Source organism: Ictidomys tridecemlineatus, chromosome X, assembly GCF_052094955.1.
Source record: "Ictidomys tridecemlineatus isolate mIctTri1 chromosome X, mIctTri1.hap1, whole genome shotgun sequence".
Taxonomy (NCBI): Eukaryota; Metazoa; Chordata; class Mammalia; order Rodentia; family Sciuridae; genus Ictidomys; species Ictidomys tridecemlineatus.
The window spans coordinates 4,314,011-4,339,117 of NC_135493.1; the positions used below are offsets into that span (position 1 = coordinate 4,314,011).

Genomic DNA, 25,107 nt, shown 5'->3' on the forward strand with positions numbered 1-25,107 from the left:
ATTCTTTAACTTGCCAGCTGTATCTTCAAGGTAAATTACTATTTCTCAATTGCTCATAATAAAATGTGTTTGTATCCTGTAAGAAACTTACCAATAAGTTTACAAAACTGTTATCAGAAGATGAAGGCTATATGACCCAAATCAAAATTATCTCCATAATGTCCTTAATATGCTTAAGAGAACTTAAGCACAAGCAACATTAAATTGTTTTTGTCATTAGCATGAGAATGAGACAGTATCCCTATGGTACCTATGTATCAGGTGGCCTTTCTCAGGAGATTACTTCTACAATGACACTTCATACTGTGAATGAGGTTCACAGGAGGCAATGAACTGGCATCCTTTACCCCTGGAACATGCCTATTACAACTTGGTGACAGAAACAGCTCCCAGTTGACTCTTCATGCTAAGAGCCAGGCTTGAACCTCAATTATTTCAGGAAAATTTATGAGTCACATATCAAATATTTCTCATTGTGAAATAATATGACAATACATCTAACATTGCATCAGAGCTCAGGATGGAAAAGACCAGATGCATAAACCAATATTTCTACCATCCAAATAAATTCACTTCTAATTACTGAAAACCATTTTAAAAAAGCATTACTGGTTAGGGTTTACATGGTGGTTTTTCTTTAAAAACTAGGCTTTCCATACACTACTTGGCTCAAATGAAGCAAGCATTAACAAAGAAGTAATGCTGAGATTTTCTAAAGTAAAATGTACCAGATATTTTAATTTTCCCTCTTTTTCTTAAAGACTCAGAAAAGAGAACAAAGCAAGAATCTTCAAATACAAGCTGTCAGTGGAGTAACATAAAGGTGGATTATTACAAAAAACAAAACAAACATTAAACATTAAAGCAAGGCTAACAATATCCATTCATCTGAACCTCATTATTAAACAGTGCAAAGCTCCCTGCAAGTAGTGACTCGTGACAAGCCTAATTAAAGCTTCTGTCTGAAAACTATTCAAACCTGAAATTAATGAGTTACATGTCTTGAGGTTTTTAGCTGTCATTTATTTTCTTTCCAGACAAGACATTTTTAAGGCTTTCGGGTTTTTTTTTTTTTTAGTACTTTATGAATGGGTTGACATTCCAACAATTGTTCCTAGATATAGCCTCGGGTGGGTCTGTTTTGACCCTCAGTTCACATGGACAGAGCTGGTTCTAGAGCATTTTCCATTCCAGCCACCAAGCAGGAAGTCTTATTTGCCAAGCGGGTAATGGTAAAGTCCACCCATGAACCCTCTAAGCACTGATTTCATCCCCAACCTAGTAAAATCTTAGAATAGCGAGGGTGTTGGGTTGAGTGTTGGTGATCAGTAGATGATCAGTGTCACCTTTGAAACTTCCTTCTAGGGCCTACTCCTTGCCCACGGCTCTGCCTCAGAATTGGACTGGGGTAGGCCTGGTCCCTCTTTCAAGATGCCATAGGATGCCTGTGCCTTGCCTCACTCATACTGAATCAGAATCTCTAGGAGGTGACCTACCCATGCCCTGGACTTTGGATACACCAGAAACATTAGGAATCTGTAGTGAAGCTATTAGGGGGGGGGGTGCTGTTTTACTTATATTTAGAATGATTTTGAAGTAATCATAGATTTGCAGGAAGTTGCAAAAAAAAAGTATGAGAAGAACACATGCACCCTTCAGCCAGCCTCTCCCATTGTAAACATCTTTTATAACTAGAACACAGTATCAAAACTAGGAAACTGGCATCAGAAAACACATTCTCAAATGCTTAGCCCTTGGCTTCCTTGAGTGAGCAGGTCTTTCTTTATTTTGCTATTAATGTTGGGGTATGTCAACAATTATGATACTGGCTAGTGTAGAGATACCATGCATAGAGACTTTAAAAAAGCAATCATGTGCATTTTTCCCTGATTAAAAATAACACAATGTAACATTTGAAAAATGTTAAAGGACAAAGTTGAGATGAAAATCTCTGATTTCACACTAGGGATTAAAAACAGCTCTGACATAGGGAATATAGCTTGTCATTTCTATTTAGCTACATTTAGCATTGTTGTATCTTATAGGGGAAAAAACTCTGAAATGACAACAGATTTTAGTTTTTACTTAATTATCTATTATTTTTAAATAGCACCTTTATAAAGATGCACTGATTTGTTTAAACATCTACAGTGGAGTTTTTTGAATTTACAGAATCTTTAAATCTCAAACAACTCCTGAGTTGCCTTTGAGCAAGGAGAGCTATCTATCAGGATTATCCTGTCAGCTCAGGATTCCTCCATCTCACACAGCTCCTTCCTCAAAGACATGTAGTATGGGGTACAGAACTGGAGGTTTGAGAATTAGATTGGTAAAAAATCAATATGATTTCAAATGAGAGACAGTTCAGAAGAAAATCATTTTTATAGTATTCAGAGGAATAAACTGATCAGCTATGTACATTTAAAAGTGTTTTCTTTCAAGGGATGTTACCATCACATAGTAGCTACTCATCAATGGGCATGATTTTCAAGAGGAATATTACCCATTTTTCATGAACAAACAAACTTGTCTCTGAATACCTAACCTGAAATTTTCAGGGAAACACTCACTACTTCTTTTCTAATCAATCTTTGTTATATATGAGCAAGAATTTATGTGAGTTTTTTTCTAACTTAATTTCTCAAATTGGAGACATTCACCTTTTGAAAAGCTTCCATCTACAATTTAAAGGTGCAGCAATGTATAATTACCTCATTTTCATCTTTTAGATTATGCTTAAGAAACAAGAACATTTAATCTAAGAAAAAAATTACTTTCATTGAAGTTGAGGTAGCTAAAATTTTTAAGAACCTGAGGAGATATTGAATTTGAGAAAGTATAATTCTAAGATCTTAATGCAAGCTAATGCCTTCAGTATAAGTATTTCAGATGACTTGACATAGCAAGGTCATTTACATTAGTGTGATGCACTTATTCCAAAAATCTGACAAAAGTTTCATAGGTCAAAAGAAGCTAGCACATAAATTATCATTTATACTTCCATTTGCATAAATAATTCTCCTGATCCTATTTCTACCACTGACAAAATCTATAATCCTAGGCAAAGTGGTTTAATATTCCCGGTCAGTTACTTTAAAATATATATGTGTGTGTGCGTGCATATGTATATATGAAAGGACCACAATCACAAAAGTACATTTGAAATGTCACTTGAAAACATCTACAATCGTAATCATTTAAGGCTGACATTTATCAGGGTCTGCACATTGCACCTCTTCTCACTGTAATTCTCTCTCCTAGCAATTTTGGCTACATTTATGAAAATGTCAATGATTACATTCATTCCTTCCAAGTAATCCTCTCCCCATTTCAGAACCCAAGGTCTATGGAGTCACCTACCTCCTAGATCTGTACACCTGGTTGTCCCATAGATACTTGTGGCTCAGCAAATGTGAAAGGGATATTTCCCATCTTGGTCCCTGGCCCCACCATCAGCTTGGTTATCCAGGCTGGACTCTATCATTCCATTCCCTTTCATAACTATATTCAATCATCAAATTCTACTGATCTTACAATCTAGATCTTTCTGAAATCCAGTCTCTCCTGTTCCTTTTATTGTTCCATTTCATCACAGAGCAAGGTGACTAACAAAGATCCCCAGAAATGGTCTCTTTCCTGCCTCCATTCTTGTCCTTTAATAGACTACCCCTGCACATAGCAGCCCATGTAATCTTTTTGAAATAGAAACCTAATCATGTCATATTCTAGCTTAAAATCCTTAAATAGCCAGGAGTGGTCTGTAATAGTAGCAATTCAGGAGGGTGAGGTGGAGGATCTCAAGTTTAAAGTTGCTTCAGCAACTTAGCAAGGTCCTAAGGAACTTAGTGAGACTTAGTCTCTCAGTTAATAGGGCTGGGGATGTGGGATGTGGGTTCAACCCCTGGTACCAAAAAGAAACCAACCAATCAAAAAACCCTTAAATGGTTCCCTTCACCTTAAGATAAAAAAGCAACACTTCTTGATAAGGCAGGTTGAGCTCTGAAAATTTTGGCCAAGCCTTACTCTGCCCTATTTCTTTCTTTCCACCATGCACATGTGTGTCCCGGGCATCAAATCCCTTGCAGGTCCAGTCTGGCTTTTCACATTTGCACAGACTGCTCCTTCAGTTTGGCATAACATTTCTTCCTAGTGAATGCTCATTTTTCCCCCAGAATTTTCCTCCTCTAAGCTTTCCTTTAATACTCCAATGACATCCCATGTGCCACCATACCACACTGATCTGTTTGGCCACATCACCCAGGAAAATGGGATTCCTTGGGGATAAACAGTAGGTATCAACTCTAGATCCCTGAGTTTAATTGTAATGAAGGCTTTCTGTAAATGAAGGCTTGCCCTCTCATACAGTATAACATCTTATAAGACTTCAACAGTTGGAATAGTGCATGAAGAGAAACACTTAGAAATCAGACCAAATTTGCAGAGGAATTGTGTGTGAAATACGGTGTATTTTATATTAGTGAAGTAGTCAACAAATGTTGTCATAACACATGAGAAGAGAGAGGTCCATATATACATTTTAACTCTGAATAAATTCCAAATTGATAAAATATTTAAATTTTTAAAAAGAAACCAGAATACTATAGGAGCACAAGAGAATTCTTATATAGCTCTGATTGGAGAAGACTTTCCTAACTGGTATACAAAACCCAGAAGCTATAACAAAAAAAGTGTGCATAAAAGCAATAACATCACAGGCCTGAGACTGCTTTCTTTTGGAGGGCCTGCTTACATGATTGGCCCTTGGCTGACACCTGGGAATCTGGATTTTGGAACTGTTCCCATCATTCTCTGATAAGAGTGGTTTACTGTGCCTGAGCTGCTCATATAAACAATGTGGTTCATGATGAACCCTGCATTCCCTTCTGGAAGTCTGGAATTTAGGTTACGTGCAAGTCAGTGGGTGCCTATGTAACTAACCCCCAAGAGAAACCCCAGACACTTTCTGACAAGATTTCCTAGTTGGCAACATCTCAAACATGTTGCCACAACTTGTTCCTAGAAGAATTAAGTACATCTTGAATGACTCCACTGAAAGGGAATTCTGGAAGCTTAATCCTGATTTCTCCTTGACTTTGCCACATGTACTTTTTACCTTTGCTGGTTTTGTTCTATCATCTTTTGATGTAATAAAATATACCTGTGAGTTCAACTGTATGTTGAATCCTGTGAGTCTTCCCAGTGATTCAATGCACCTAGAGGTGGTCTTTGGGACCTCAATACTAACAGAATAAATTCTACCAAATAAATATTTCAAAGATTCTTCATAGCAAAACCACCACTGAGTATGGTCAAAAGGCATATGGGAAAATATTTGCAACACACAAGTCAATGTAGCTATTATCATAAAGAATATCTTTATTAACAAGAAAAATTAACCCCCTAAAATACCAAAAACCCTGAATAAAAACAGGCAGAAGATAGAGAATGTAGAAATAGAAATACAAATGGTTTACACCAAAAGATATTCAATTCTATTCAAATAAGATAAAAACAAAATAAAACTATGAATCTACATTTTCATGTATTAGACTGGCAAAGATCAAAAAAATTAGAAAATAGCCAGATATGGGGTACATGTCTATATTCTCAGTGATTTGAGAGGCTGATGCAGGGGGGTTGCAATTTTGAGGCCATAAGAAACCTGGTGAGACCCTTGCTCAAAATAAAAAAAAAATTAAAAGGGCTAGGGATGTGGCTCAGTGACAGAGCACCCCTGGGTTAAATCTCAGTACCAAAAAAACAAAAACATAACAAAACAAAACAACAACAAACAAAAAACAAACAAAAAACATTGAGTCGATATAGTAGGAAGAATAACAGCCTCCCAAAGATGTCCAGGTCCTAATCCCTGGAACCTGTTATGTTACTACACATAGCAAAGAAGAATTGAAGTTCCAAGTGGAATTAAGATTGCTATTAGTTTACATTGAAATGAAGAGAGTACCCTGGATTAGCTGGGTATGCCTCATGTAATCATAAGGTCCTGAAAGTGGAAGACAGAGGCAGAAAAGTCAGAGTTAGAAAAGAAGTGATGATGGAAGCAAAGAGTGATTCAGTTGAGAAGGCTTAGACCCACTACTGCTGGCTCTGAGGATGGGGCAAGGAACACAACTGGCCTCTGGAAGCTGGAAAAGGCAAAGGAGAAGATTCTCCCTTGGAGCCTCTGGAATGAATGCAGCCCTGTTGACAAGTTCATTTTAAACTAGTGAGACCCATTTTGGATTTCTGACCTACAGAACTGAAAAATGAGACTGAACCACTAAGTCTGTGGTGAGTTGTTAGAGCAGAAATAGGAAATGAATACCTTGGCAAGGATGTCTGGGAACAGGCACTCTAACTGCAACTGCAAACTATGAACAAAATATTAAGTAGAGAAAAAGAAAAGTAAGACATGGCTACCCTCTTTAAGGAGTTAGAAATGCTTCCAAGGAAAGAGACAAAGAGGACAAAACTATGGATCATGTTGAAAGGAAGGCAGTTAAGTGTCACAAGTGAGAGAGGAAAAGAATGTTGGGACTGTGCCAAGGTTTACTTCCTGACAAACAGGCCTAGGGAGACATTGATGACATTTGAGCTACTCTGAAGGATGTCATTAAAAGTAACTAAACAACAAAGAAGAGTAGTTTGGGGGGAATAAGAGAGAGTCATTTTAAATAAGCATTTGGTGTCACTTAAAGTTACATAGCAGCTATGGAAAAATATGAAGCTATAGATTTGGAAACCATGTTCAGAAAGGCAATGCTTATAGACATGAGAGTGAGAAGGACTATTGAGGGGGTAAGATGGGACAAGTGGAAGCACAGATTTTCTAAAAAAAAAAAATCACAACTTGAAGGAAGCAGGGGAACCAAAAAAGAAGTGAGAGGTAGAAGGAACATGAGATTAAGGTCTCAGAGACTATAGGGAAAGATAAGTTTAAAAAAAAAAAGAGGGAGAAGCATCTGGAAATATGATAGTCTAAATGGTATCTGAAGACTTCTGCTGAACACATTCAGAAGTGCTAGATACAACAGAAGTGTTTTTTTTTTTCTTTTTTTAATGCACTAATGGGTCTGTGATGGAGGAATAAACACCCAGAAGCAGGAATGTAGAGAGCAAGAGAACATACTGGCTTTCCCCTTCAGGGTACTCACAGAACTGGTTTTTAATGGCCTCTTGGGGTACTGGAGATAGGACATGAAGTCTCAGGCCCCCTAAAGATGGAGTCAAATTAGAAGCCTGGCCTCCTAAGTGCTACTACTCAGGAAAGGGATGAAGGGGGAAATAACCACCTTGAGGCTCCAAGAGAACTTACCTGTCTAGAATTTTGGGGGTTGAGGAAGGGAGGAAACAAATCTCTACCACTGTCTGCCACCAGGAATTTATAGCCACAAATCAGCCTTTAAGTACTTTATAGCCCAAATCATAAAACCTGGATGGACCCCAAAACATCAAATGTAGAGTTAATTTATAACCTTCCCAAGTTGGTGGTGCCCCAAAATGTCTGGCATAGAAAAACACCAATCTTCTTTCAGTAAAACTGCCTTCAATTTCAGCCTGTAAGTATTCTGCAGATAAAGTTCCAAGGAACAGAAGTTTCCAGGTGATAATCAAAAAACACACGAGGAAACTAAGCACCACTTTTTGTAGGAAAAGGCCATAAAGATATTGGGTATTATATTGATCAGATGCCTACCATAAGCTCTGTTTAATATGCTTGAAGAAATAGAAGGGTCAAGATTAAGAGTTTATAAATAATGGACATATAGATCTAAGAGAATCAAAAACAACTTTTATAACATAAAAACATAATAGTGGATTGTCATGTATGTAAGAAATAAAAATAAATAAATAAATAAAAACATAATAGTGGAATGAAAAACGCAATAGATCAGTTAGAGTTGTAGTAGAAGATAAAACCAGAAGAAATTACCCGGCATGCATCGCAGGGGTCAAAGGATGTTCCTTTAATCAGTATTCTTCATATTTTACATGTTTTGTAAATGTTCTTTGATGTCTACTCAACATTAAAATGATATAACTTTGAGAGGAAGGAGTGGTAAGAGTCAAATAACTGCACAGTTGAAGAGGGTAAAACAAAGGGACTAAAAGTTTTATAACTTTCAAGGTATGAATTCACATTCAGAATAGTTTCCCTGGAGCAGGAGCACTAGAGATCTGGTTCCAATGTGTTATGGAGTAGATTCTGTGGGGGTGAAGGTGGGCAGGGACCTGATGCTTCTGTGGACAAATGAGACAAGAGCTCCATGAGACAGGCAGTGAGGAGAAGAACCAATCATGTTCAAAGGCTTAGAGGGACACGGCAGAGGTAAGAGATCAGAGAATGGAGGGCCCAGCCTTGAAGGAGGCAGGAAGGGAAGATATTCAAAAGCATGATTAGTTCTTCAATTAGCCAAGTTCACTGCTTATTCAAGGAAAAAAAAAAGACCTGACCCCCAATAAAGCAGACAACTAAGACATGCTTTAGTCTTAAGGCCTCATCTGGGTAGAAAGAAGGAAGTGTGTGCAGGTACTTCTCATTTCAATCCCCATGTGAAAATGAGTTTTTTTCCATTTACCTATTAATTTGGTAATAAGCCCCAAAAGTAATGGTCCATTCAATTTCAGCTTCATTTATTTTTTAAAGATTATTTCCAGTATTTTATTTACTTATATATATATATGTGGTGCTGAGGATCAAACCCAGTGCCTCACACTATGCTAGGCAAATGCTCTACCACTGAGCCACAACTCCAGCCCTTTAGCCTCATTTAAAATGCCAGTGCAATCTTTAGTACTTTTCCCATTTCTCAGCAAAGCAACAAAGACACTGGAGGTGTGGAAGACTTCCCTCTCATCCTTTGGATGTGGGACACAGTGCAAAACCATCAGTCCCTGGAGGGCTACTTGGCACAGCAAAGGCCTTGCAACCCAGTTGCTTCTCTCCTGAAATTCAAGTCAGCAAGAACAAGGTCCCTCATGTAAAGGTTAAATGTACCACCCTCCAAAACAAAAACAAAAACACCACTTTCACGACTATAATCACCTTGTAGAAGATAATGAGCAGGAAATACTGCAACACTAAGGAACTCAATCCAGAATGTCACAGAAAAAGGCAAAGTGCATAAACACAAACTTGACCAAATCATGTTCCCCTGAAAGCACTAAGCCTGAATAGTCAAATATGGAAGGAGAAAAGGGAAAATTATTAGTGAAGAATTTTATCCATTATATAGCTCTGCTTCCCACATTTCCCATTTCTAATTCAGTTGTTTTCTGGACTTAATACTGTGAAATTGAAGCATTTCAACCAATACTTTCTCATAAGTACAACCTGTGGTTTATTTATAATACTACTAATCTTTATGTAGCATCTTTCCTTTGAAGGGCTTAAAGTGTTCCACATATTATCACAATTACTATATTAATAGTCTTGGGGGAAAGTATATTGAGGTAATCATCCTTATTCCTTATACCTGCTGGGAAAATGGTGTGCTAATAACAGAACAGCTGACATTTATTGAGCACTTATCACATAGCAGGTAGTGTCATAAGCACTTTACATTTAATCCTTACAAAACCCTATGGAATAGGGACTGTTATTATCCCCATTACAGATGAGAACACTGAAGTACATAAATATTATGGGATTTCCAAGGTTGCAAGCAGGGATGTGAGTGAACTGGATTCACACATGGGCCACTGGACTCCATGGTCCACACTAGTAACCACAAACTGCAAGGGCTCCTAAACAAGTCCCTTCAGGAGTCTCCCAGGCAGTGGCTGCTACTGGGTCTTGGGCTTCATTCTTCTAGCTCTAGACTTCCTGTATGTGAGTGTGCATCCCATATGTTTATTCACAAACACAATCTTCACTTCAAATTCAAGAAAATCCATGTATGCCTAGAGCTGTGAAGATAGGTTTGAGCTTATTAATGCTGATATTAACTTAAAATTAATGTTATTCTACCATTATCTGAAATAGTGTTTTTCAAACTTTCTTGACTATGATTAACAGTAAGCAATGCTCTTTAACACTATGAATATATGAATATATATATATATATATACACACACACACACATACACACCTGAAAGAAATGTTTCATAAAACCATACTTACCCATATTAGGTTATGCTCTTTATAGTTTCTACTATATTCATTTTAAAAATTCTGGTTGCAATCTAGGACACTGATGTTTTTTTTTAATTTTTTTTTTATGCTGGCAGTTGAACCCATAGGTGCTTTACCACTGAGCCACATCCCCAGCTCTATTCATTTTTTTTTTTAAATTTTGAGACACGGTCTCACTAAGTTTCTTATGGCTTCATTAAGCTGCTGAGGCTGGCCTTGAACTTGTAATTCTCCTGTCTCAGCCTCCTGAGTCACTGGTATTATAGGCAGGTGTCGCTGGGATTACAGGTGTATTCTGCCACACCTGGCTCTAGGACACTGATTTTATGGGTCACTAATAGGATGGTTTAACAAACTCTCATCTAGAATTTATACTATCTCTGTCCCATCTGAGTACAAAATGAGCAAACTATAATAAAGGAAAGCAATGAAAGAACTTTGCTCCTGAATACATCACCCCAACAAACTCTCTTTTTTTTTTGCAGTGCCATAAGGTCCTGCTCCTGTGTGCACAATTTTGGTTTATACCTTTATAAAATGCCACAAATCAGGATTTCAAAATTTCTTTTACCTAAAACTCATATTGAGTTACATGCCATTTATGAAAATTCAGTACAATTTCTGATTGAAAAGCAAAGCAAAGATAATTCAAGAAAAGAAAAGAAATGCTTTGGTTAAAATAGAAAATATTATCAAAAAAAATTCAACAATCAAGTTAATGGTTTGGAGTGGACTCTGTGTTGCTAAACAGCTCAAGTTCAATTTGGAGTTTAAGTTCTGACTCAAACATACTGAGTGGTGAAAATACTAATGGGGAAGGAGGCAGAGAGAGCCAAAGGGGTGGTCTGAAGTAAGAAAGCCCACTCACAATCCATTCATCCCACGGCTGGGTTTGGAGCCCAGCTCTCTTGGCCTCCAGACACCATTTCATGGATACAACAGCAAGTTTACTTCTGCCTTCAAATGGCAGTAAAAATCACTGCAATAATCTGCAGCTGGTATAACAGTTGCAATAATATTCATGTAGTGATATTTTTCATGCAGGGACTTTTGTATTGTTCAATGCAATCGGGCTTAGAGCATGCTTCCAGGAAATCCCTTTTTGGCACATTCTCACATTCCCCACTGTGGCAGTTTGGAAACTTTTCTTCCCCTCCTGTCTCAGAGGAATAATTGTCCCTTCTCCTTTCCAAAACTGCCCTACAAATGGGGTTTAATCCCATCCCCCTCTGCCTTCTCCAGGATCTTGTTTGAGAAAAGGTCCCTTCTCTCTTGCCTTGAAAAGTGGCAAGATTTCTTTTCCCCTTTCCACAAATACAGTCATTCACTGTTCTCAGATGCCAAGGGAGAAAAACTTCTTCCTTGGCTATGGCTGCTACCCCTACTTTTTATTTCAACTACCTACTCTCCCTTTAAGCCCCTGCAAACTGTTTGGCTTCTGTCCCCTCTCTGAGATCCTTTCCTGGAGTCCTAAAAGTTAAACAAACTTAAAGCAGGCCATGGCTGAGGCACTGGGGATACAAAGATAATGAAAGAACATTTCTCCTCCCTTCCATATGTTTCCCCAATTAAATCCTTTTCTGAACTCCCTACTGTCAACAGCCTCTCATCCTTCCTACCACTCAAGCTCCAAACACAATGACCAAGGCAAATTCATCCCTCTTCTCCGACCTCTCTGATGAAACTGCTGCCCAAGTCTGTGAAATCCTTGTCCTACCCCTTTCCACCTGCACATTGGTTCAGGCCCTGCAGCCCTCTCATTTGGATCTCTCAGGCATCTCCCCCACTTCCTTGGCTCTCCCTTCCCATGGGTTCTACATAATGTTGTCTTCAACAGTATCACTATTTCTGAACCTTCAGTATGTCTCCATTACTTCCTGAGACACAAGCTCCCCACTCTCACATAGCCTTTCATCAGGTGACTCCAAACCTCCCACTGCAGCCAAAAGCCATGTGTTTACCTTCTTAAACCCCTTGCAATGCTGTGAGCTCTCCCTCCACTGTGTGCAGAATCAGCTTTTGTCTCTATTGGAAATTCCACTTCCTCCACCTCCCCTGCCCAATGGAAATTATATCCATCCTTCAAGGCCCCACATTAACAACTATCAATCCCATGCAGGTTTTTCCAGTCTCCTTCCTGTGAGCCCCCAATGAACTTCCTTTCCATTTCTCCCACACAACTGCATGCAGAGTATCCTACATTAGGCCATGCGTATTTGTCATATCACTTTCCCTATACCTCACATCCCCAAATGGAACTAGGTATCATTTGTCCTGTACTACTTTCTCAAACGCCCTCACTGCTTCCTGACACAGCTCAACACAGAATTTCAAAATGGAAATCCATTTCTGAAACAGTTGCACCTGTTGACTCGCTTATCAGGGACTGGCATTCCCCAAACAGTGTCAATATCAATCTGTTTAGATCTGCATCTTGTATTGTTTTGGTGACTGGCTTAAACATTTTTTAAGCATGAATTTTAGTGGTTAAAACTTAAGAGAATGCAATTTCCAAAACTCTGTATGAGCAAATTGGGTCATTCCTTTTCTTTAGTTCATTACTTTATTGACATCCTAAAGGAAGAGACAGGGATTCTCAGCATGGATATGAAAAATATAGCCAAGTGCCACAGCCTGGAGAAAGCAAGCCCTCTGTGGAGGACTGCAGTAACAGCAACACAGAATCCCAAGCTCTGGTACTAGATCCACAATACTCAGAAACTGTCATCATCCTACTGGTTTCCATATGAAGATTTTCCATCATATTCTACTCAACATGAGTAATTAAAAAGCCATCATTATAAAATTCCCATGCAGTGGCTAGGTGTGGCTCAGTGATATATCACCTGCTTAGCGGGTCTGAAGCCCTGGGATTCTATCCTCAGCACTGCAAACAAAAACACCAAAAACAATAGCAAACATTCTTCCCATACAGAAGTCATTATGCTAAGTGTGGAAAGACAGATAAAAGGCGATCCCTGACTTGATAAGCTCACAGTATAGTGGCTGTTAGTGACAGCAATTACAACATAATTATTACATAAAGCAAACTGAGGTTAAGTGTTCCAACAGAAGGACCTGCAAACTCTAAAATGTGAGAGGTTAAGATGAACCCACCCAGAGGGTACACGCATGGCAAGGAAAAGGACCCTGGACTGAGCAACATATTGAAAAACTAGTGTGTGGAGGATGGGCATTTAAGAGACAAGGGGGATACAGGTAAAGGTAATAGCAAAATCCAAACTTGGAAAGCACTGTGTGTGCCCGAGGACCACAGGGCAGTCCTGCATGGCTGTAGTGTAGGATACAAGGTATGAAGAGATCACTAAGTTTTTGGAGGTAGTGGGCTGGGGAGGTAGGGACACAGAGACATGATTGTTTAAATTCAAAACAAAACAAACAGAAAAAAGGGAAACCAGGTGGAGAGCATTGCTAGATTTGGAAGCCCAAGGAGAAACAGGAAGAAACAGTTGAATTATTAATGAGCAGAATCTATAGGAGTTGGAATTGATGTGCCTATGAGACATGATGCAGAGCAAGAATGAAAATAAGTGACTTCAGATTATGGAACTTGAGCAATTAAGGATTCTTGAACTTGCAGGACTTAAGAGGACAAAGAGCAGGCTTCCTGAACTGCAAAGAGGTTAGGGCACCAAGGAGCTTACAATTCATATGGACTTCCTAAGGAATATTTTTTAAAAATTTTTTAACTTTATTTTTTTATGTGGTACTTAGGATCGAACCCTGTGTCTCACATGTGCTAGGCAACTGCTCCATCACTAAGCCACAACCCCAGCCCTTTGTATTTGGGGGGGCGGGGCTATGGAGGCCACTCAACCACTGAGCCACATCCCCAGCCCAATTTTGTATTTTATTTAGAGACAGGGTCTCACTGAGTTGCTTAGCCATTGCTAAGGCTAGCTTTGAACTCATGACCTTCCTGCCTCAGCCTCTGGAGCAGCTGGGATTACAGGCTTGCACCACTGCACCTGGCTCTAAGGAAGATGTTTGAAGGTTACACTAGTTACACTCACTCAAGGACTGTAACAGGGCAAGATTTAGAAGTCATCTACACAGCAGTGACAGCTTAAATCATAGGAGTAAATGAAGTCGTTGAGGTGCAAGTGGGTAACTCAAGAAGAGGGCTGAGAGTGGAACACTGACAAGATGTTTACATTTAAGGAGAAGGCACAAGCAGTAGACTCTATGAAAAATATTAAGATGGTGTGGGAACACAGAAGCCAAGATGTTCAGGAGAGTTTTCAAATTTGTTGAATGCTAAGGAGAGATGGCAGACAATTAGGATGGAAATGAGCCACTAGATTTGGCCAGTAAGAGGTTTTGAGCTTTAAGAAGATATCAGCAATACAGATGGATACTGATGATAAGGACAGGCTAGAATATTCTTCTCAGAATTTTGTCACTAAAGTGAGAGATGAGATAGTAGTTTAAAGAAAAAGCTAGCCTAATAGTTGACTTTTTTTAGGGGAAAAGATAGAGAACATGCCAGAGAAAGGGAACTGCTGATGATGCATGATTTCATGGAAGGTGGAATAAGGTCTCAGTGCCAAACCTGCTATGTGAGCCAGTCCTGCAATATCTGATAATGAAGGGCCAGGTATATATAAACCAAGACAGAACCTATTTCCTAACCAAACTTTCATAAATCTCATTCTCACTTTCAAAATAATTTAGAAGATGTGTTCACATAAACCATTATATCCTAATAAAGTTAGAAATGTTCCATATAGAAATATTTTAAATCATGTTAAATCAGAAACTTAGAGAAGGCTGAAAATGGATTCAGTGATAATGCTATCAGTGAATTTGTTTTCAAGCATTACATTTTTATCTACAATCAACATGAGACTCATGGTGAGTACTTCATATCCTTCTAAACTCTACAGCCTCCATGAATGGTTCCTCCTCTCCACCACACATGAACTTCCTGTGATTGGAACAACTGCAGGTGAAAGGGAAAAAGAAACCTTATCTCATTAGATTTGATAAACCTCTGACATTTATTGCAAGAAATACAATAATAAAAACTTAAAACAAAAATCCCCAAACATATTAAAAGACAGCTAAAGAGCTATAGGAAGAAAAGCTAGAACACAAAACAGCTCTTCTACATGATCTCTCTCATCACCTTCAGTTTAGTCTGCAGTGTAATTATCCTCTACTTAAAATATAGGTGTAATATATCCTCTACTTAAAATATTTTTTGAAGAATTATGTCCTTGCCCTCTACTTAGCAGGCATTCACCTCCAAGTGTGCTTAGCATCAACCAGAAGAGGAGAGGGATAAGAAGATGCAAGCAAGGCATGACAGAAAAAAGGAAGCCAAGACTGAGACACAATATAATGAAGAACTGAGGGCAAGACTCATGGAAAGGTTTAGCTCAGTCACATGGTCAACACAAGTGTTCCTGGATTGTTTGGTAAAGAAGTAGGAAATGTTTTAGGTAGACATAACACTGGATTTCTGTTATAAATTGAATCTAGAATGACCTCCAAAGGCTCAGGTATTGAAGGCCTGGTCCCCAGTACAACCATGTTCAGAGGTGGGACTTTTAGAAAGTGACTGGATCATGAGGCCTCTGACTTCATCAGTGGAATGTTAATTTGATTGAAAGTGGTAGAAGCTGTAGGAGGTGGGACCTAGCTGAAAAAGTGGGGCCTTGGGGGAATGTTCTAGGGAACTATATCTTGTCCCTGGTCCCTTCCTCTCTGCTTCCTGGCTGTCATTAGCTGAGAAGCTTTCCTTTACCACACTCTTCCACCACAATGTTCGGTTTTATCAAGGTTCAGAGCACAGGAGCTAGAACCACTAAAACATGAACTAAAATAAATCTTTAAGTTGTTCATGTCAGGCATTTTGGTCACAGTGATGAAAAGCTGACTAACACACTGTATTTCCTTTTGGACTAAGTCATAGATTATAACTAATTAAATGTGAAATAAATCCACCCTGCAAATATATACTAAATGTTATGAAATGACATTTGAAATGTCATTATTTTACAAAATAAACCTGTCTGCTTATTCAGGTGCTGGATGTAGTACCTATATAACACATATGTATTTTAAAAGTACATTTGTCTAAATGGCATTTGGGATCAGAGGATATGTTCCCATTTATAGGAGGAGCCACAAAAGCTTGATAAACATTCTCCATTAGCACCAAAGTGAGGAACAATGAACTCCAAGAGCAGACCTCATAGTGATACACAGAGCCACGCCATCCTCTATTCCCTACATTTAAAAGGGCATAGTCAGGGCTGGAGAGCACAAGGCATCCTGGGTAAAGCTCCTGTGCTCAGGCAGGGCTCCTATTGGCCTCCTGGCACTGAGGTTCAGTCACCTGGATCAATTCATCTTGCAGACTAGCAGGAGAGAGACTTACTCCTCCTGGAAGTGATTAAATCATATTTAATAAAACACCCCCACATATAAATCACACCAGGAAACACAAGGCAGTGAGTGAGTAAAAGAGAATCCCAGCCCACAGGCAGTTTACACAGAGAAAGCCTGAGAACCTTCTGATGCTTAGGAGAGCCCTAGAATTTACCAGACTGTGGGCCAGAGGAAAGGCGAATCTCGTGAGGATCTCAAACATATCTCTTCTGCTGTGGCCTTCCTGTTTCAAAGCAAACCTCAGGTTTCTCATATCCTAGGGGGCAAAGGAGAAATTTGACATTTCAGTCTACCAATAAAGTCACATGAATTAGCAAAAAATCTTCCATTCAATTAAGGGATTAGAAGATTCACTTACCTAAAGTGACAATGAATCTACACTAGTAAAAAATTACTTTACTTTATGTGGTATTTTGAAATAACTCATTTAAGAACACCTGAAAATATTCTATTATAGACATGAAAGTAAAGATAAGACAAAGGAACAAGCAGTAACAAGAAGACAGAGCTAAGCATCATTTGATTAAAAGAAGGAAAACAACCCCTGCACATCTTCTACCATGTCTACATTTACTGGTTTCTAAGAGAATTTTTAAATTATCAAACGACATTCTATTCATACAAATTTTCAAAAGAGTACCTGCTATCAAAGATAATCTCAACATTGTTAAACATGTCATTAAAATACAGAAGCTCTCTCCCTAAATGATTGGCATTTTAAGCTCTCATACAAGTAATGGAGTAATATAATTTTACTATCCAATACTGCTTTCATACAGTTTCTATATAACCACACTAAAGTATCTCATATTAGTAATAACTTTACTTTCAGGAATTAATAATGATAACCAGATTTTAAAGGTAGCTTCCCACTATGTGTAATTATAATGCACCAATGAAAATAATTAAAATATCTTCTAATACACATCTTTTTAACAGGCAGGAAAACCTTTTTTGAATCCAAATGAAATGAGCTACTTTAAATTTCAATTTGTATTATGTATAAAAATATAATACTCTTATCGTCAAGGCTGAATTGTTTTAAGGCTGTCTCTTTAAAACAATCAATCATGGTGCTGGGGATAAGGCTCAGTGGTAGAGCACTTACCTAGATACATAAGGCCCTGGGTTTAATCCCTAGTACTAAGAAAAACAAACAAGAAAAAAAAAAGCTTAACAAGCAGTCATGGTGACACTGAAAACATTATACTTTGCAATAAACTCTGAACTGTCATTTCAGAAAAATAAGCACTGTGCTACGCCCTGCAGCTACCTCAGGAGTGAGTCAGCCCCAATCCCTGCCCTATTGGGCATCGCAAACTTTATACTGTTCAGAGTGATTTTTTGTTAGTTATCCCCAGGTACTCTTAAAGATTCATAAGTTGTCAGTCTGAAGGACCAGAAAAGGCTTCATCATCTAGAAGACATCCCAAAGGGTAAAGGAAGTATGAATGAGACTCTCAGATCTCTAATGAATACCCTGAGATCCATCACTCTCTATACAATAACATCTACTGGGCCTTACCAGCTCCAGGATTTTGTGCTTTTTTTTCTCCTTTCTATCATTCTTGGGATGAAACCTACGGCCTTGCACATGCAAGGCAAGTGGTCTACCACTGAGCCATATCCCAGCCTTTACTTTCATTTTTAACAGCATGTAACTGAATAAAATCCAACAACCAATTTAAATCATGTCCCCAATACACTGGGATGTTATTGTCAGTTCATGACACAAAGCAATAATCATCTGAAGGGAAAAATCATTTCAATGGGATGAGATATGCTAAAAGGTACAGAAATGGAGACTTGCAAACTCTGGGCTCAAGGACCTGTGAGGAACTTTCTTCCTAATAGCCATGGGTCAATGATAACTCTGCAGCATCATACTTTTAACTGTTTGGTCAAGAATTAGACTATCTCTAACTTAAATATTTATTCTGCTCTCTCAGGGATTTAAACAAGTATTTTTCATGTGCCAAAGCACAACTGATTCAAGCAACTTCTTTTTGCCATCTGATTCAGATGTAATTAAAGACACTTTCTTGCCAACAAGAAAATTGAAGTGGAAAAGGCAAATGACTCACAGGCAGTAGATCACCAAATCTGTAACAGAAATAGGAGCATACACTAACTGCTAAGTTCTACCTGGCCTCCTCAGAGTTTGACTCATCAGGGCAACTGGGAAAGATCTCCCAGTCAGACCTTCAATCTATTTATTAACTGGGTCTTATGTTGATATGATTGATTTAATGAGATGCCAATTTCTAGAAAGCATTTCCAAAGAAACAACACATATCACTGCTGTCTTTGAGTCAAGTACATGAGAATGAGGAAGAGAAAGACAGAGAAGGCTCTGTAATACTATGGTTTTGCTCTATTTTTTTTAAAAAAGATTCCAAATATTGAGCAGGGGCTACTATGAGTCCTGCAGGGCAAAAATTCGTATATGCAGAGCTACCTTCTCCCCTGGTACTGGACAAGGTCCCCTAGGACTTATGTTCACCATGTGAACATTGCTATTGGCAAGTATAAACCCTTACACGCATAGTTGGGATAGCTAAATGTGTAGGGGTTGTTAGACTTGCTTTGGAAGACAAATGCAGTTGTACTATGGTTATTGAGTGCAAGTGCAAGAGAACCTATGAGTGAGTCTTGATACCACTGCAGCAGATTTCTCTGTAACAACATAAGGTCTGTTACTGACAATATGAGGTATTACTCTTGCAATTTTGGTGCATCTGGGAGATAATTTAGCTAAAAACCTATGCTACAACATTGTATACATATGTGTGTATGTTTGTGTGTATGTATGTGTGTGTATACATATATATTTGTATAAGTAAATGTAAAAATAAATTTTTTATATTTTATAAAAATATACATATATTTATCTGTACATATGTAAGATTTGAGAATTATGCCTAATGAGTGTTACTAAGCCTTTTGTTCTTATAATAAACAAAGGGTAAGAATGTGCTTTTGTTTTATTAATTTGGGGAAATTCATATTTAAGTAAGTTTTCCTATTGATAAGGCAGCAAATAAAAATTTTAAAAATTCCTCCTAAAATTAGTCACTCCAAAGTCTTCAAAATATCAACCATGGACTGGGGCTATGGCTCAGTGGTAGAGCACTTGCCTGGTATGAGTGAGGCCCTGGGTTTGATCCTCAGCACCATATAAAAATAAACAAAGTAAAAAATCCATTAGCAACTAAAAAATATTTTTAAAATATTTTAACCATATTTTTCCTTGAGTGCTTTAATGCATCACTCTACTTCCCAAAAATCCTTTTATGCAAAACTCAAAAAAAGTCCTTCAAAATAAATCTCCATACTTCTAGATTCCAAAGAGTAGACAGAAACCAGGATAATAGATGAGGCACAAAGGTAGTTCAGATAAAAACAAAAACCAGATAAGGTGGGGAGTAGTGGAGAATTTCAGTTCAAGCTTGTTTCTAGTAGAGTGCACTTGTTTTGATCATTTATAAATAGAGAGAAAAATACTGTATTGGATTCAGAGTCCAAACCTAAGGAGAAGAGGTTGGTCTTTAGAAATCACAATGCAAAAAGCCTTGGAATAGAAGACTTGGGTTTTCATTCTGGCTCTTCCATTGGCTCCTTGGACAACCCCAGGCAAGTCATGTTGTTGATCAAAGGCCTCATTTCCCAATTCATGGAATAAAGAACTTAGATTGGTCAGCAAACTTCAGCCCAGGTCACTTTTTGTATGGGTTCCAAGCCAAGAATGTTATTTTATATTTTAAAAGTGTTGGAAACAAAAACAAATTTAAAAAATTAAAAAAATAAAAGTGTTGGAGACAGAGAACACAAAAAAGAATAGGTGAAAAGAAATCCTATGTTGCCCACAAAGCCAAAAATATTTGCTATCTGGCCATTTAAAGATAAGGCTTGCTGACCTCTGTGCTAGAACCATGGGATGATTCACAGTCACCTGACACAGCTGGAAGCATTACAACCTTCCAGGTCCCAACCTTCAGAGATTATCTTAAAGTAGGATCTGGGGTAGAACTCAAAGACCTACATGTTTTTAAAGTTCCCTAGATTGTCCTGATGCATATCTAGGTTTGAAAACTACTGGGACAAATGACTTCCAAATCCCTTCCAACTCTTTCTAGAATTCGGCACTATGCTACACATAGTAGTCTTCTGATACCCAATAGCTGGAAAATGGGTTTCTTTGCCAGAACATTTGGCCTGCTGTTTACAAAATGATTGATTACCTTACTGTCTTTGGAGTCCAGGTTTGGCAATTTGGGGGAAATTTTAGTAGTCACCAAACTCTTTGAGCCTTGGGTTTGCCATCTGCAATCTATCCACCTCTATGTGCTATGCTGAGGACTGAATACAAATAACCTTGCCTGTTTTTGGATGGACATGGTTGCTCAATAAACAGTTACTATTTTATCTAAATTTCTCCCACTTACCACCCTAAAATTCAATAGACCACTATCTCTGAAAACTAAGCAAAATTAACAAAGTTCATTGGAGGTAAGGGCACATCCCATTTAAAATCTCTTGTATTCCTTTTTCCTTTCATGGTATAAAGATGTCTAAGCTAGTAACACATGACATGAAGGGTCATTCAGAACAGACTAGAGCAAAAACCAAAAATGTTTAGATTTCATCTACAAAGTTTTCTTCCTACTCAGTCACGCCAACAAACGGTCCAGTTCTTCTAGTCCTCATGCACGGTAACCACAGAGGGTCTCATAGATGAGAATGCACACTCAAGGCATTTCTGGAAATCTCAAAACATAAGGGGAGAACCATTTCTAGAACCTTACATGAACAAGAGATTTTGGAGTTTTAAGCCCACATTAAATTTCTACTATCATTTTCAACACTTATGTGTCTCTTTCTTTGTTTAAGAAAAGTACTGAATCTCTTACTTTACAAGTAATATCTAGACCATAGGAATTTTCTCCTCTACTTGTCGCGCCTCCCATTTTTTCAATTCTTGAGATCACACCCAGAGGAACATCAAGTATTAGAGCAGAATCCTGTAATGGACAAAAATACAAAAGTCAGTATTTCTGTTGGTATAATTAAAATATCAAAAACATGTAAAAATAACCATAAGATTTCAAGGTGGGTTTCTTTTTTTTTTTAAGAAACCAGGCCCTTTTACCACTTTCTGAACAAAAATATGACATAGATCACACATGAAAGAGCAAGCATTAAGATGGCCATATATGCAATCAAAATGCATCCCTAACATTCTCCATTGCACATTGCCTACTGGACAGAAACTAAAATCCTAGGTACATAATTCCAGGCCATGACATTACTCACAGTCTGTTTCTGTAGCTTCTCTCCCACAACATTCTGCCTCCAGCAAACTGAGCCCTCCCACATTATTCAGACACTCCATCTATCATCAAGACATATATATGCTTTGCTTAAGGCATTTCTTTTGCCTAGAATGATTTGTCTTCCCCAGCTACCAAAATTCTCCCTATGGGTACAGCCCTGGCTTAGTAAGAATCATCTCTAATGAAACCTTGCTACCCATTTAGATCAGGCACAATTAACCACTTCCTCCTTCAAAGTTTCCACAGCACTTGAGACAGACTCCCATCACATCATTTGCTTCGCGCTGTCTTGTTACCATGACTTTATGTCTTTATTTCCCCATTAGAACCTGGAAGCAGCACTTGTCTCAAGCATGAGTGCACTTCCCAAAGCAGAAGGGCCCAAATACACAGCAATGCTTCTCTAGCATTTGCTAACCAATGCTGGGTACAACTGGTCCATAAAACTGCAGGCATGATGGAATCGGGTTAGTGAAGTAATACCACAATCATAACAAGAGCAGCAGCCGCCACAGATGAAAACCTCATCTTGCCAAGTACTACCATAGGGACTGTTGTATGCATTTTCTCATTTTCTCCTTACAACCATCCCAGGTTGAAGATGGAGGAACCATATTTCTGGCTGTTGCAACCAAAGTTTTAAGAACCTTCAATAACTTGCTTAGTGAATATGGGGTAGGGTTGAGATTCATCAAAAGAGCCATAACAACAGCATTACACTTTGACCCAATCATTTCACTCCTAAGAACTATAGCTATCCTTCAACAGGAGGAGAAAAAGATACATGCATGAAGATGCTCTTTGGAGCCAGAGGTAGCTATCAGGGTAGAAAACGTTAATCAACTCAATGGAATGAGTTGTGGTACATGATCAAACAAGTCCAAGTGGAAAAATGCAGCATATCAGTATATAAAATTCACTATAACAATAACAATATAAAATCTATATTCATATGGTTGAAAGCATAAAGGCTACATAGTTTTTTTTTCAAATCTTCATATGTTACATAGTTTTTAATCCAAAAATTTATTTGATGTTGTGTTAAGATGACTTTGACAAAAAAGAAAAAAAATTAAAGTTTTTAAATTTTTGTTCCTTAAAAATATTCTTTTGTGGGATATAAAAAAGTATTTCTTTTATTTTAGATGCTTCTCCTTAAAAGATCATATAAACACTAAGTTTCTTCATAAAATATAAATATAGCTCTAGATTATCTGGATTATCTAGAAATTAAAAAAGTATAACACATAGTATGCGTTGCATCCATACTATGGAATGATACTCAGCAACAAAAATGATTGAATTAGCCAGGTACAATGGTGTACACCTGTAATCCCAGGAACATGTGAGGATGAAACAGTAGGATCACAAATTTGAGGCCACCCTGGGCAACTCAAATTTGCCTGTCTCAAAATGAAAAAAAAAAAAAAAGTGAAAAGGGCTGAGGATGTTGATCCATGGCAAAGCAGCCCTGAGTTCAATCCCTGGTACTGGAAAAAAAAAAAAAAGCAGCAGCAGCAGCAGTAGTAGTAGAAGAAGAACCAAAGATATATGCTTCTTGGATGAACTTTGGGGGCATCATGCTGAGTTATTAAAGTCAACCTCAAAAGATTACATACATAAAGTGAATACATAAAAAAATTAGTAAAATTCAAGTATGGTCAGAGTCTAGTTAACTGTATCATGACAAACAACTTCTTGGTTTTGATAAAGCAATATAATTATTGGGGGAGCTGGGTAATAGGTAGAGGTAATCTCTCTATACTCTTTTTGCAAGTTCTTGTGAGTTCATAATTATTTAAAAATAAAAAGTCAAAAGAAGTGTAAGTATAGTTATCATGTAGAGAAAAGAGCACAAGCTCTTAACATGGACAAAATTGGAGTTTTGACATTTATTAACTGCACAATTCTGGCAAATTACTACTATCTCTAGGCCACATTTACCTGTAAAGTAGGGATGATTAGAGATAATGGATTTAAAGTACCTGGCACAGTGCCTGTCAATGATAGCTAGAAAACAGTGGAAGTCATTATTATTATCATCATTATCAATGATGACAAAGAACATCTTAGTATTTGGAAAATGTAACTGTGCTCTGCAAATATAGCAGATTGGTATGCTCTAGCAAGCAACTGACAGATCTCTCTGTAGTTATAAGGAGGCATTTTAGCTATTGTCATGGGGCCAGACACTTCACCACATATCTTAAATCGAAATGCTCAAAAGGAAAAACACTACTTATTAACAGTGTGCATACACAGGTGCATATGATGCTGTATTTACTTCTCACTACAGTCTAGTTAATAAAAACATTTTGTTATGCTTAGATTATATTAAGATTTATGAGTGTGAACTGTATCTAAATGTCAAATTTACACACTAAATATATAGACTAGTTGCTAAATAAAAGTTTGATACTTTAATATCAACATGGAAACAAGAATGTTTAAAAGTGAAAGGAAACCTTGCTCTTCTCTGTCCTTTCCTAGAGAAAATTATATAGCTCAGACTGCTCTGGCCCTACACAAAAGGAGAAAACAAGACCATGAGGAGAACCAGCCAGGTCCTAACCAAAGGCACCTACAGTCTAATAAGACTACTTGCCACATTTTCCCTGAATGACACATTCAAGATCTGATAACTCAGCAGGCCAAACAGGAAAGTCCAGGAATAGGAAAATTAGCCTGTCTGGAAACCTGAGTCATCACTATCTAAATATCATTCAATATTAAAGAAGACTCAAAGGTCTGCTCTAACTTAAAATTCTGTGCCTCTATACTTCTATCTAAAATAGTTTAGAAACAAGTATAATAAACAAGCTAAAACAGTACATTAGTTTCCTCCCTCCCTTTCTCATGTACAGTAAGTAACAGGAATTGGGTAATGGGGCTCATGAGGATAAGCTGCACAATGTTATGGTTTGGAAATGTATTGTTCACCAAAAGCTCATTTATGAGACAATATAAGAATGTTCAGAGGTGACACGATTAAGTTATGAAAGGTATAAACTAATGAGTGGATTAATCCATTGATATGGATTAACTGGGTGGTTAACTATAGACAGGGTGTGGCTAGAGGAAGTAGGTCACTGGGAACAAGTCTCTAGGGTTTATATTTTGTCCCTAGTAAGCAGAGCTCTCTGCTTCTTGGTTACCATGTCCTGAGCTAATTCCCTCTGTCACATCCTTCCATCATGATGTTCTGCCTTACTTTGGGCACCA

General features: G+C 37.9%; 1 protein-coding gene across 7 annotated transcripts in view; it reads right to left on the minus strand.

The window, feature by feature from the left end:
• Mtm1 (myotubularin 1) overlaps window positions 1–25,107 on the minus strand; it is a 98,646-nt gene that overhangs the window by 36,376 nt on the left and 37,163 nt on the right. For 6 of the 7 annotated variants that reach the window (XM_078034149.1, XM_078034146.1, XM_078034145.1 and 3 more), the window contains 2 exons: window positions 21,463–21,573; window positions 16,707–16,808 (listed from right to left, as the gene is read on the minus strand). In XM_078034149.1, coding sequence (XP_077890275.1) covers window positions 16,707–16,808; window positions 21,463–21,573 — 213 coding nt within the window. The remainder of the gene's footprint in view (window positions 1–16,706; window positions 16,809–21,462; window positions 21,574–25,107) is intronic. The other variant, XM_078034148.1, reaches the window with a different exon arrangement.